The sequence below is a fragment of the Triticum aestivum genome, chromosome 3B (assembly GCF_018294505.1).
Source record: "Triticum aestivum cultivar Chinese Spring chromosome 3B, IWGSC CS RefSeq v2.1, whole genome shotgun sequence".
Lineage (NCBI taxonomy): Eukaryota > Viridiplantae > Streptophyta > Magnoliopsida > Poales > Poaceae > Triticum > Triticum aestivum.
The window spans coordinates 777,198,115-777,212,139 of record NC_057801.1 but is presented as its reverse complement, the minus strand read 5'-3'; the positions used below and the strand labels follow the sequence as shown (position 1 = coordinate 777,212,139).

Genomic DNA, 14,025 nt, shown 5'->3' with positions numbered 1-14,025 from the left:
TCTCGACGGCGGCCCATGTAGGTGCAGTTCACCCCGCTTCTCATCGGGGTTCGGTTGCCACGATGCTGCAGTGCGCCTGGAGGTTTCCTCCTCCTTAGGAGCCTGGATTTCCATCGTCTTGCCTCGCCCTCCTCACCTTCTTCCTCTTCAAAAGAAGGCATTGCCACCGGGGGCTGGCCTCCAACGCAGCCACTCTTTTCATTTTGCGAAGGATAATTTTAGTGCAGACTTCTATTCACTATTCTCGTGGTTCAGTTGTTGGCTTGTTGCAGCCCGTCAGCTAGCAGCATGTAGTACACTGCCACCATCGACAAACGTAGTGAAAATTTGTGAACAGGCAGCTTGTTGCAGCCCGGGCTGTCCAACCTGACGCCCCGACGGCCTCCTGCAAGCACGGCCGGGTCGACTCCGGCCCTCCCGCACTGCATTTGTAAGAAAATTCAGAAAAAATATTAAAGAATGATGAAGTTCATATGTAGGAAAAATTGTGATTTGCTACAAAACCCCATAAATTAGGAAAACCTCATGAGGTACACTAATCTTGTCTGGTACACTAACCTCCTCTGCCTGCTACTAGGGGGCATCCCCGCCGCCGCCGTTGCCCGCGCTACCCTGACAATACAGAGCAATAGCGGCAACAGGGCTCCTCATCCTGCCTTGTAGAGCAGCGGTGCAGTTGTTACGTCCATAGGAACCAATTCGATACCATTTTTATTTGGGTGATTCAGTGTCAGAAGATAACTCTTGCTTTTGCATCTTGGTTTCCAGAGCGGTTGCAGATGCGTTGGAGCGAGAGGGCTTCTAGAACCTAGCCTGCATCACCTGAAGTATTCAGACACTGAAACCCTGTATCAACATTCAGTACACCGATCTCTGGAATCCTCTCTAGAATGTACTGAAGAAATCTTGTGTTAGAGCACAGTGTTTTGCAATTATCCTGGTTTGTGCTATAATGAACCGTGCCATGTATGCAGCCTTGTTGCTGCTTGTAACGGTGTTCCCAGACCAGGCTGAGCAGATCTTGAGTTGGCTGGCATCAAATTGTGTTTAGGGTCGCCGCTCTTTTTGTAGCACTGCTGTCTATTTCTCCCTCGAATCTATTATGTTCTTTCCATATTCTCTGAACTATTGTTTGTTTGTTTTTTAGGTTTAGCGTGGAGGATGTCCTCGGGTTGGGATTTTGGGCTTGCTATGTAATTAGGACAGGGGTTTAGGACAAAAGGTTGTTGTGTAGTTTGGTGCTTTTTACGTGTTTGCTAATTTAATTACAGAAAGAACTGAAGGTTGACTCATTTAGTATATGGCGCTGATTGTGTAATTTGTTAATTGAAGGTAATTTCCAAAAATAAATGGTGACCTAATTGTAGTATTGGTTTTTTGCCTTTTTGCTATTTTGAGCGCAGGCTCAAATGGGCATGCAGTTTGCCCCTGATATGGTGTTGTATTGTGTAGTTGAATGCATATGTGTGTGTACAGAGTTTGTAATATTGCGTTAGTCTATTAAAAAAGGCAATATATATAGCTATTGTAGTTCACTTGCCCCGGCTTGGAGTTCACTAATTCGAAAACACCGAGCAGTTCACTACTTGCCCAGATGCCATGCATAAAAGAAAAAAAATGCAGTACACTACATTCGACCATAACGTCAAGATGCGTTTATAAGAAGTTTAAAATACAAAACAGAAATTAATGGAGTTCACTATACTCATCATGCAGTTTTGATGCATGCTTTTATTAAAAAAGTTTAAACCGTGAATTCAGTTTCTAATGAAGTTTGTTAAATCCCTCTGTGTAGTTCGGCTGGTGCCGACATGAGGTTCACTTCTACATGGTAGCTTGGACGCCTTGGCATTGCGTGTCGTCATTTGTTGTGGTGTCGTGTGGGTGTGTGCGGCGTGAAGCTCGGAGCAAGCGGGCATGCAGCTTAGACCATTGTTTGCGGGTTTTTTGTCTATCAAATGTATCCGATTGGGATATGATATATTTTGTGTAAAAAATATTTGTTGAGAAGTTTATTTCAACAAGCATTAATGGTTCATTTTTGAGAGAAAAAAATGTGTTGATGCAGCCTAGTTTGAGGAGTCTTGTGGTTCACTTTATTCAACAAGGAGTCTTGTTGTCTCATGCAGTTTGATATAAAACTGATAGATGTGGCTTTGAAGCTCACTTTGTTGTCCCATGGAGTTTGCTATAAAACTTCTACGTGGTTCACTTGTCCCAGTTGTAAAACAGGGAAAAACACTTGTAAAACAGGGAAAAATAATATCTCAAAGAAGCTCGCTTCTATATTAGATGTAGTTCTCAGTCACTTGGTCCACTCGCTTGGTCAACGCACTTAAAAAACTTGTAAAACAGGGAAAAATAATATCTCAAAGAAGCTCGCTTCTATATTAGATGTAGTTCACTCGCTCAGTCACTGTGGTCCACTCGCTTGGTCAACGCGCGTAAAAAAGTTAGTAAGTACAAAAAAAAGGACAACAAAAACTCATGAGGTTCACTTTTGGTACTGTCGCGGTTCACTTTTGGGAGTGTTGCGGTCCACTGTCGTTCAAAAAAAGTTGAAAAAAAGACAACAAAAACTTGTGCGAGAAAGTTTACATCCGACAAAAAGAAATGATGCAGTGCACTTGACGGTCTGTTGCAATGCGGTTTTCAGTTTGAAGCAGTGCGTTCTTCTGTCCCACGACGATTTTGGTGTCGCGAAAAAACAGAGTGTCCGCTTTTCACTAATTTTAAAATTGCTTTTAAACTGCAAAAAATTAGAGAGTGTGTTCTGCATGAAAAAGTTCCGTCTCGTCGATATCTTTCCAACGGCGTATCGTTTGAATAATTCCGACCAGCGGTTTGCAAAAATTTCACGAAAAAACAGCCGTTGCCTCTCGAAGTCAGCCACACGATTTTCAAAACTAACTAAAAACCGTAAGGAATCTCAAAACCATTTCAACATATAAAAGTTGCGCCTTGTCCGTAGCTTTCGAACGGCATATCACACGCCCTGTTTCAACAAACAGTTCAAAAACTGGAGCGAAAACAGTACCAAAAATTTCAAAAAAATTGAAAAATAGAGTTCCGCGATTTAGTAAATTTGAAACTGCTCTTAAACCGTAACGAATTGGAGAAATATTTATATATGAAAAAGATGCACCTCGACGATATCTATCCAGCGGTTTAGAAGAAATCGCCAAAAAACGATCGCTGCCACTCGTCATGGGACGCGCCAATTTTAAAACTGCTCTTAAACCGTGTGGAATCTCGAAAAGTTTTCAACATGTCGAAGTTGTGCCTAATCCATAGCTTTTCAGCGGTATATGACGCGCCTCATTCCGACAAACTGTTAAAAAATTAGAGCGAAAACAGTACCGAAAAAAATAACGCGTGCCGTTTTTTTCGACGAGAAGTTCACTCGTGTGAGTACTGCAGCACACTTGGTTCAAAGAATGACGTGCACTTGCGTTTAGCGTGCAGTGCGAAAGTGGTGTGCAGAATAGTTATTCTGCTAATATTAGCAGAATAGACCGTCTATATATATATATATATGTGTATATATATATATATATATATATATATATATATATATGTATATGTATATATATATATATGTATATATATATATATATATATATCAAGGTGATATTTTTGGTTTTGTCCCGTTTGGATTTTTTTTGACGCGGCGTAGATGATTTTTTTGATAGGCGAGGTGGTACTAATTGATACTGTGTGCGAGGTGGCCCAATAAACCTTTGGCACGTAATATGCCTCCCGTGCTCTGTGGCCCAATAAGTTAAGTCCAGCCCACCTATCATGTTTGAGGCAAAAATAAAGGATGCGTCTAGCTGGCGCCCGGGCGCCTGGAAGGGTTACCGAGCGGCTGATGTAAAAGGAAAGAGCTGGTCGAGGTGGGTGGTCAAAAGGGAAAGTCTTCAATCCCCCGCGCGTGCGAAATAGCATGTACAAACCACGGTACCCGCGCGTGACAACTGACTTAGGGGTCACGTGCAACCAACCATCCGGCCCGTCTTCCCGCTCCACACCTGAATCTTCCCTATAACTGCCCCCACGCCATCTACTTCTTTCCCACAAAAGAAGGATCACCATGGTGAAACCTCCATCGCTAGGAAAATCCATGGCGGCTCCAAAAAATTAAGAACAGAAGAGGGGAAGAGAGGGAGAAAGTGGAAAAGAACCAGGAAAACATGAAGAAAAAGCCAAACAAAATGGAGCAAACAAGAAACTTACCAGGAGGAAAGAACACCAGGTGAGAATCCCCCTTCCGCTGCTTTGCTTCCTCCCTTCACATGACTTGCAGACTTCTCCTCTAGCTTGTTTTCTTGAGCGAACCTTTGATTCATGAATTTGCTAGATAGAAATCAAATGGATTGTGAAGGGGGTTGGCACAGAATCTGTGCAACCAATATGCTTCTTTCGTGCAACTAATCAAGTTACAGCAGCCAACTGTAGACACACTGTGTGCCAAAAAAAGTAGACAACAAAAAACAAAAACCATTGTGTTGGAGGGTGTTGCACAAAATAGATCCCAGTATATACTGCTTTCATGCAACTAAACAAGTTGCAGCAACCACCTGTAGGCACACAGTGTGCATAAAAGATTGTTCACACCAACATCTGATGAAAATAGATACATAAGAGGTCTTAATAGGTAAAAGTTCTGGGTTCACACACGGGCATAAGAAAAACACAAAGAGAAATAAATGTTCCTGTAACTATGCAACCTAACAGATAACTATACAAATAAGGACAAATAAAATTGACAACTATTTTTTGCTTTCATCATCTTTTTGAAGTAGCAGCAGAGCTTGCTTAGTATGTTCATCTTGCATTGATCTACCATAGCACATGGTACAAACACCTGAGAAACAAAAGCCCTCCCTCGGTAGTAACAAAGCCCTCCCCTCCTGAAGCTCTCACGCCCCTCTGGCCACCAACTTCTTTTTCCCACGCCCCTACCTGCCCGCACCTTCTTACCCATGAAACAAAGGGGTTACCATGTCTGGATCTTCATTGCTAGAGCTGCCATGGCAGATGAATCAAAGTTAAATAACAGCAGATCTGAAACAATTTGGTGCAAAAAAAGAAGAGAGAGGGATCATAGATCAGAACGTACCAGGCAGTAGGCACCAGCAAGGGTGAAAAAAGAGGTGATCCTTTGTCCTCCTGTCCAGGTCCTTCCTCCTTGCCTTTTCCTTTCTCCCTCACCAAATTTCTCTTTGCAAAAATAGCTTCTCCATAGTTGTTGAAGATAGCATAAACAGAGATCAAAACGGGGAGATCTAGAATCTTTTCCTTTTTAACTGATTTTCGTGCAACTACATCATGGGACAAGCCAACTTTTATAGCATGTGTGCAACAAAACGCAGAAAATGTGCAAAAATATAGGAGAGTGCACATAGAGAGTCTTATTCACACATAATGTAGAAGAACAAATGTCCATGTAGCAAAAAAAAGTGTTATAGCTACTACGAAAAGATAACTACCTACTAGACAAGAATCTGGTTTCGAAGTGTTTTTTTTTCTTTGATCTTTCCACACATTAGTATATGTGACTTCGTAGCTGAGTATTGTGTGCACAAATCTATAGCAGCTCCTCCACCCCCATAACCTGTAAAGCCTACACATCATGCAAAAATGAAGCCTTAGAAAAAATGAACCATCTCTGGGTTGTATTTGTGCAACTTAACCAACACAAGTGTGCAACTGACAACACTGCCATATCCATCTACTTGTGGGGTTTGAATTTCAGTAGTTGGCATCTTTAACTCATAAAAAATTGAAGATGCCAACTCATATTATTTCAGATTCATTTTGGTTTGCCTAAAATTCTGTATGCAAAATTCCGAAAAGAAAAACTTATGCGGGTTGTTTTGCAACTACATCATCTATTTTGTGCGACTGCAAGTGCTCCTGCATGCAATTCATATTGCATGTTTGTTCAACTATGTAATGAATTTTGAACTGATGAACTTGATGAATTTAGCATGTCTGAACACAAGACATGGAAAAAATTAGTTATTCTAAAAGATTACAATCTTCCAAATAAGTAGTGCAACTACATTCAAGTGCATCTACAACCCTAGCAAATCAGATGCATGTGAATACATGAGGATGCCAACTCATAGATGCCTCCCTCAAAAAAAAGTTGAAGATGCCAACTCATGTCGCATTGTTGTGCAACTATTAAGAAAAATTGGGATGCCAACTCCTGATTGGTTCTTGTGCAACTAAAATAGTTGAGGATGCCAACTCAGTGATATTATTGTGGGACTAATTAAAAAGCTGAGAGTGCCAACTCCAAAATGGTTTTGGTGCAACTACGAAAGTTGAGGATGTCAACTCGTATGATACCATTGTGCAACTATTTGAAAAGTTGAGGATGCCAACTCTTGATTAATTCTTGTGCAACTATAAAAGTTCGGGATGCCAACACCTAGCTGGTTCTTGTGCAACTGTGTAAAAAAACACATCCCAGGCTTATTTGCGTAGAAAAAAAGAAAAGCAAAATGCCTAATGCCATTTCATGTTACCTCAACAACTGTTGCAAACAATGTGCCATCTCCATATACAACTCCCACCAGCGCGGCCGCCTTCCATTTCCACAGTTTCACGATGCAGAATTGGTCACCAACCTAAAGGATGCATGGAAAAAGTTACTTGCGTCTGTATGCAGGAAAGGGGAATGAACCCACACTACTTGCTCGATACTTACCTCATCATCCTCTGCCTCCGCGTCGATATCAGCACGACGAGACTGCCGATCGGCGGGCCGTTTCAAATTCTGCCTAGAAGAATGGTTTGCAGACCCCTGCATAGAACAAACAAAATATAGAACATGGTCGGAAAACCCAAAAAAATACTCCCTCCGTCCCAAAATTCTTGTCTTAGATTTGTCTAGATACGGATGTATCTAACACTAGATACATCCGTATTTAGACAAATCTAAGACAAGAATTTTGGGACGGAGGGAGTAGTTATTATAATTGAAAACAAAACTGCTACAAGGATAAATGAAATATGACGAAAAAGTGAACATGCCTCTCCGTTCACTAGGAGTCACATCTCCTTCTACAACCATTTTTGGTCTGTTAAAAAGAAAGCGAACAAACAAATTAGTCGCAGCAACCAAATGTATAAAAGAAAAAATGAGCAAGAACAATTTATATCAAAAAAAGTGCCATGAGGTAAGCAACTCATGCTGATTTTTCAAAGCACACATACAAAACAAAATAAAATTATGTGCAACTTGATGCAGTGTATGGCCAACTGGGAAGACATTAGTGTGCAACAAAAAAAAATCAGCATACACACTGCCTGAAGATGATGTAGGCACCGGATCCAAAACTAAACTAGCCGATAGCCATTTCCTGTGAAACTGCATAACTGTGGCAAAGCCAACTAGGATATGAACTGCTTAGATCTACAAACTCCTCACGCATACACTTGAAAACAGGGCACACATGAGTGTGCAACACAAAGTTCACACACACATGACTACGCCGACGCGCGTGTGCACCTCTGTGACCTTGTGTGTGCGACTACTCGGAAGAGAGTGTACAACTATGTGGCCGGGCGTGTGCACCTCCGTGGTCGTGCGTGTGCGACTACACAGACGAGAGTGTGCAACTCCACGGCCGGGCATGTGCGACTACGCCGACAAGAGTATGCAACTCCGCGGTCGAGCATGTGCGACTATACCAACTAGAGCGTGCAACTCTGCCGCCATGCGCGAATATGTGTGTGTGCAACATTTTCGGCTGGTCCCTAAATGAGTTGTGCGCTCTCACTTGCTCTTCTTTGTGTGTGTGTAACAGCTGAGCGTGCAACCTCAGTAGTATAGTGTTTGCCTAGAATCCAAAAGCTTTGAACTCTGAAAAAATTAGCAAAATGGCGTGACGGATCTGAAAGAGCAACTCAATCCCTTGAGGAGAATGGAATGACAGAAAATCAGTTGTTAATGCGTAAAGGTTGAGCAGTAGTAGTCTGTTTGTTCAACCAAGAATTCGTAAAATAGTAGGAGGAGGAAGCTAAGCTACAAAAGGAAGCTGATGTTGTTGGTCATCAAATTACCGAATCAATGGAGGAGTCCAGGCATCGTGTGAAGCCACAGATGGGGTGTAGCACGTCGAGCCTCAGCGAGCACCCGAGCTCCGGGGACAGCCTGATGACGCCCCAAAGTCGTCCCCCATGGCCACCACCATGGTCGTCCCAACCACCAGCCGCCGCCGGAAACACGGACGCCAGCCTGGCAAACTCCTGCGCCGGCGAGCTGGAGCACCGCAGCGACGTCGGGCCCCTGCAGCCGCCGCCCATCGCCGGATGGTGGCGCCTCACCGTGTCCATCCCGCCTTGCCGATCTAGTCTTTTTTGTCAGTGCCCCTGCCGGATCCACATGACGAGGAGATCTCTTCGCATGGGCGCTACTGCACCAATCTCCCCCCTGCACGGCGGCGATTCCTCCACCAGCCGTGCCCTTCTTCGCCGCTGATCAATGGGATTTGGGTGGAGATGCGGGGGATTTCTGTTTTGACAACGAACAAGAGCGATAAAGGAGAGAAAGGGATCGGGGAGAGACAGTGGTCTGTGCGCCGCTCGAACCGTCCACTCCTTTCCACGGCTTGTGGGGCCATCGACGTATTGCGAGGTGGGTTGTGTGCACGCCTGCACGGTCCCAACCAGGTCACACCTGATGCACGCTTCAGATCAGGACGCGATCGTGCGGTCAACAACCGGCCACTCAAGTTGATCAAATAGTGCCTGTGCACTTTTGAGATTTTAGGAAAAATAAATGCTGGTGACTGGAGTCGAACTCAAAACCAAAGGCCAACTGAGCTACCTTCTACGATCCGTACTAACATAGGTTAATTCTCTCCTTAAATAGTCCCACCTCCCTCCCTCACATTCAATCTATCCAATTTATATACTTTTTTTTAGTTTTTTGGGTATTAGGAAGCCGTGTCTGAGAGATCATTGTGGTAGGGAAAAGAGGAAAGACAGCTAGACTAATTAACCTTCTGTATATCTTGTGTTTCAGGTAACAAGAAAAGAAATAAAGAAGGAAATAGAGTCCATTGCGATGGAAATTCCCAGGGGCCACATGGCTTATTTCTTCAAATGCTTGCCGACTTGGGTTCAGATCAGCCTAATAATACTTTGACGAAGTTCAATCTGTAGGGCACAATGCTGGCGGGAATTATTACTGCTCCTGGCCATATCAGCCAAAAGGGATTGTGCTAACTGTTTCAGATTTGGGTGAATTTTTATGTCACTGAAAAAAGGCAAGATTCGGGAGACTATCTTGGGCAGGCTGCTTTACTCCCTGATTCGTCCATATGCTATGCATAAACCTGAGGGTAATCATCCCATTTGCAATCCTCAAGTGGGAACCCATGCAAAAAAAAACTCAAGTGGAAATCCCGTTCTGTAATCATTAATTGACTTGTGGTGCTCTAATTCCATTCACATTATTAGCTCTATCTCCTACAGAAATGTGTTGGCCATGCCATTTAATTAGGGGAATATATTGTTGCACAATGAATTAGTTCCAGCTTTATACCGCTTCAAATTACAGAGTTGACTACTGCTATCCTATGAAACCAGAATTTGTGTTTATTTCTGCTAAATGAAAATAAAAACTTGCAGAGTTTTACTGTAAAGTCTTGTACTTGACTACATGTAATGCTACACTGACAAACCTTATTCTAATGTCCGAAAGTAACACATACTATGCCATGGTGCATTTTAAAAGTTCTGCTATCGATAGTTGGTCATATATGCCTCTATGTGTTTTTTACCTCCACCTTTTTGGATTCATCCTGAACAAAATTCAAATATGTCTCATCGTTTAAGTGATACTACTTTGCATCCAACAATCCTTACTGAGTCATTTGAGAATGGAGAAAGTGTTTCTCGTTTTGTGGATGGAATTGAAGGGAAATGCTCGGAACATATGCATTATCGAAGATGCTTCTGGTATGCATGTTTTTCTATGGTTTTCCTATTTTTACTTTACCCCTAAGTGGTGGTTTACTGAGATTAGTATTAGCCAAAGTTCCATGGCACAGTGGTCCATTTTTTCACGTTACCCCTGAATGGTGGTTTACGGGCCGGGACTGGCCTTAATCATGTTTTTAACTTTACCCCTCAGTTATCCTCAAATGATGCATCTTTTATTGTCACCAACAATTGTTGTCCCGTGGTATAGTTCCTCGATCCGACCAACCATGGTTCGTAGTAATTGTTGTTTTCTCCCGTTGCAACGCACGGGCATTTGTGCTAATATATACATAAACATATTTATTCATACACATAACACGATAATACAGTATGTCCGACGCTAGCTAGGCCACACAGGACCAACCACACAAGTTTCATACAGTAGTAACAATGACATGTACCAGCACTAGCTAGCAATATGTAGGATCGGAGCCCCCACTCACCAACACTAGCGACATGTACTTACATATAACATCCATCCAAACAAACCTGGACACACACCGTACCATTGCTACACCCTTATATTTTCGTCTGATGCCAAAGCTAGAACTATATATGGTGCCATTCTTATTCTTATTCTATATATAGAAGACGCCGTCCTAGCTAGAACGGATGAATGCCCACATTTACACATTTACGGTGCATATATGAAAAAAGAGCGCCACGTTGATGTCCAGAGCACGACACTGGCGTATGTAGCGCGCAACGAAGGATGCAGTAGCAAGCTAGGCTGTGCGTGCCTTCTTGATGAACGCGAGATTGCCATACGACATGAAGTGGCACACCGACGTACTGGCACCAGGGTGGGTCTTCAGTATCTGGAACGCCGGGTGTGCCGGATTCCAGTGGGAGGTGTCGAAATGGCAGAACGCCAGCAAGGAAACCACAGGGCCCTCGTTGTCGCCGCGGCCGTGGAGGGTGACCTTGTAACCTATATACCCCGTATGTGCGATGTGACAATGGAAGACGGCGTATGGGAACGGCACCTTGTGGCAGGCCACGTAGCCAGTGCCCTCTAGCTTGGTGACCTCCTGGACAATGTACTCCCGGTGTGGTAGCAGGCCACCGCGGGGGAGCGTCGACGTGGCCGCCCACACGTCACCACCACCACCACCCTGCTGGATGGTGGTGCCGAGCATCTCCATGGCGGCCTTTACAGTGCTCTCTAGCGACATGGTGCAGGCTTTTATCTCACCGGCGATTGGCGGCTGCTGACACTTGCGCAGGGTGTCCTCCACTTGCGCAGCCTCAGCGGAGCCTGGTGAGATGTGGAACGTGGAGAGGACGTCGCTTAGGTTCTCGAAGGGGACCTTGCCGGCGATGTCGTGCGGGAGGATGGCTGTCTCCGCCTCCGCTGGGAAATACAGGGTCATGGTGCTGCCCGGATGTAGCTCGGCCTCGTGGAAGAAGATGCCGGTCTCCGCCACCGTGCGCGCGTCGCAGATAGTGTTGAAGAGTGTGCACATGCCGATACTAGGCTGTGCAGAGTAGTGCTCCACGAGCGGTGACAGATCCATTCCTGCACGAGAACACAAAGTCAATGTTTATATCCATGCATACTCTATATATACATACATAATATTAAATCAACAAAACTAACCTTTCCGTGCAACCGTCCAAACTTCTAATCTGGGCCATAGGATGTTGATCCAAGGGGGCGTGGGGATTAGGTAATTTTACACTTAACGGCCCGCCCCTAATCATGCTTTTGCGAATCCGCCCTCCCATTCCCCCATGCGCCCCCTTGGATCAACATCCTGTAGCTCCGATTAGAAGTTTGCACGGTTGCACGGAGAGGTTGGTTTGCACCAGATACGTTCCCTTATATAAAAGGGTGAACATTTATTCCTCTGAATTTTGGTCCATTAGACTCTCTTCCTATGTGTCCCTTCACTCTCCATAGTATAGAAGTTCTAGCCGATTTTACTAAGAGTAGTAGTACATGATGAATTGAATTTTACAGTTCTAATTAAGCGTATAAGGGTTCTAGTCAGTTTACTAAGAGTAGTAATTGTAAGTCATTCCAAGAATCTTGAAGAGTCAAAGCTTCTCAAGTTTGACCAAATTTATATGACAAGATAATAACATTCATGATGTCAACTAAGTATTATTAGATTCTTCATTAATTATATTTTCATAATATACCAATTTGATGTCACAAATATTTGTAGATTTCTTTATAATTTTTGTCAAACTTAAAATTCTTTGACTCTCTAAGATTCTTGCTTACAGTTTGGAATAGAGGAAGAAGTACATGATAAATTAGAGATTACAGTTCTAACTTATTTATTGTCCCGTTACTCACGATCGATGCTCACACGAGTTAGATCATTTCCAACCGAACTTGAAAAATGAGTGCTAGGAAACTGCTTCTGAAGCTTGCCAAAAAAAATTAAAATTGGGAGCATGCAGAACACCACCCATCATCCAATATTTCCAAGATTAGTTGTACGAAAACCAAAATTTGCACCACGAGCTTTAAAAAATTAAGAGCGGCAGCTTTGCAGCAAGGAGCAAGTCATATTGTAACTCTGATGATGTCTGAAGTAGCGCGCGTACAGCACAGCCTCTTCTCCCAGTCGCGCTGCTAGATCGAGCGCGCAGCAGGAAGTCATGCACGGCGCTCTGTCGTCCATGGCGGACAAAGAGGTACCTGAACCTCTATCCCCGCACCGCCGCAAGTGACCCATCAATGAACGACGAGTGCAAAAGCGCAGAAATATAAGGAGGAAGTTTGTTGATCGGACCTGTTGGGTTTTTTTAGCTTGTGCTAAAACTGAATTTTTGGAGTGTTCTTAGGAAAAAAAATTAGATGGTTATATGCTCAATCACAGTACGAAATCTCATCTCAGAACATCATGGCTTGGTAGATCGTTTGAACTGAATAGGCTTATTGGGCTGTGGATTATTGAACTGAATGTGTACTGTAGCTGCTGCTACCTGGCTACTGCAGCTGCAGATAAGTTAAGCCATCACAGCCGAGCAGCCTAATATTAGAACAGACGTCCCAGGATTTAAATTCTGTCACAACATACGTGTATTTTTGCTAGTAATTATACATAAGGAAAACCTTTTTGGTATTTATATACCAAACATATAATTAAACATGTAAGCAAAGATTACCTTTCTGAACAAAATCAGCTAGCACCTCCGGCATCGGCGTGCCGGAGAGGGCCTGCTCCCAGAACCGTGCCGCCGGAGTGCTAGCGGCAGGGTGGCCGTGCACCATGGCCGTGGTGCTAACTGCCACCACGATCAGAAGGAAAGCGGATTTTGAATTCATGACTGATTTGAATGAGAAAAAGAGGAGATGATCCATGGCTGTTATGGCTCCCGACGGTCTGGGGTATATATAGCCCTTGATGTACCTCTGAGCAAGTGGCCCCACACAAAGCCAAGGCATGCACCGGTACTTTTTCTGCTAACTTTAGTTGCAAAAATGTTTCTTTTTCTTTATTCGTATAAGGTTTCAAGAAAAGATGTTCCTTTCAATATATCAAAGTACTCAGTGTACGAGCTTTTTCAGTAGTGATTTGGGGGAAAAGTTGTTAGCAAAGAAATTCATCACAATTAATTCAACATCCTACAAGCAAATTGACTCACGCGATCAAATTTTGCTAGCGGATTGAAAGATGTGGGTGCTTCCAATCAAAATGCCATGGACTAGTCTGATAGACAAATAAAATCAGTAAACTGAGGTAGAGTGACCAAAAAGGACAGATCAAAGGGTGAAATCATTGTGAGGCCGGGCACTCTTGCATCAGTTAAAGGTGAAATTCAACAAACACCATGTCACACCCCACGTTACCATGTTTATAGCACAGTTTTTCGATCAATAACTGTTGGCACAAGAAAAGAAGCAACTAACATGCACTAACCGATCTCGAGGTCAACTAGTGTCTAGCATATGATATACATTATCCGCATGGGTCTGCCAAGAGCCGGCTAATGAGGCCTAGGGACTTGCATACAATATGTCATCCATGTCAGAAAACTTGCGCCATGTGGATGGATGGAGGA

General features: G+C 43.5%; 2 protein-coding genes across 2 annotated transcripts; both read right to left on the bottom strand.

Annotated features, from left to right (window-relative positions):
• Window positions 1–7,049: 7,049 nt before the first annotated feature.
• On the bottom strand, window positions 7,050–8,583 carry LOC123066520 (psbP domain-containing protein 7, chloroplastic-like). Its single transcript, XM_044489580.1, has 2 exons — window positions 8,080–8,583; window positions 7,050–7,094 (listed from the first exon to the last, which is right to left on the bottom strand). Exons 1-2 carry the CDS (start codon window positions 8,350–8,352, stop codon window positions 7,059–7,061), a joined length of 309 nt encoding a protein of 102 aa, XP_044345515.1. The 5' UTR covers window positions 8,353–8,583; the 3' UTR covers window positions 7,050–7,058.
• A 1,709-nt stretch (window positions 8,584–10,292) lies between these two features.
• Window positions 10,293–13,316, bottom strand: LOC123072356 (BURP domain-containing protein 13). The gene is made up of 2 exons (XM_044495916.1): window positions 13,129–13,316; window positions 10,293–11,524 (listed from the first exon to the last, which is right to left on the bottom strand). The coding sequence occupies exons 1-2, from the start codon at window positions 13,286–13,288 to the stop codon at window positions 10,731–10,733; spliced, it is 954 nt and encodes a 317-aa protein (XP_044351851.1). The 5' UTR covers window positions 13,289–13,316; the 3' UTR covers window positions 10,293–10,730.
• Window positions 13,317–14,025: the final 709 nt, after the last annotated feature.

Coding starts and splice junctions, on each gene's coding strand:
- LOC123072356 (XM_044495916.1), bottom strand. CDS start 13,288: ATGAATTCAAAATCCGCTTTCCTTCTGATCGTGGTGGCAGTTAGCACC. Junction 11,525..13,128: donor AGCTGATTTTGTTCAGAAAG/GTAATCTTTGCT, acceptor GTTCTCGTGCAG/GAATGGATCTGTCACCGCTC.
- LOC123066520 (XM_044489580.1), bottom strand. CDS start 8,352: ATGGACACGGTGAGGCGCCACCATCCGGCGATGGGCGGCGGCTGCAGG. Junction 7,095..8,079: donor TGGACTCCTCCATTGATTCG/GTAATTTGATGA, acceptor TCTTTTTAACAG/ACCAAAAATGGTTGTAGAAG.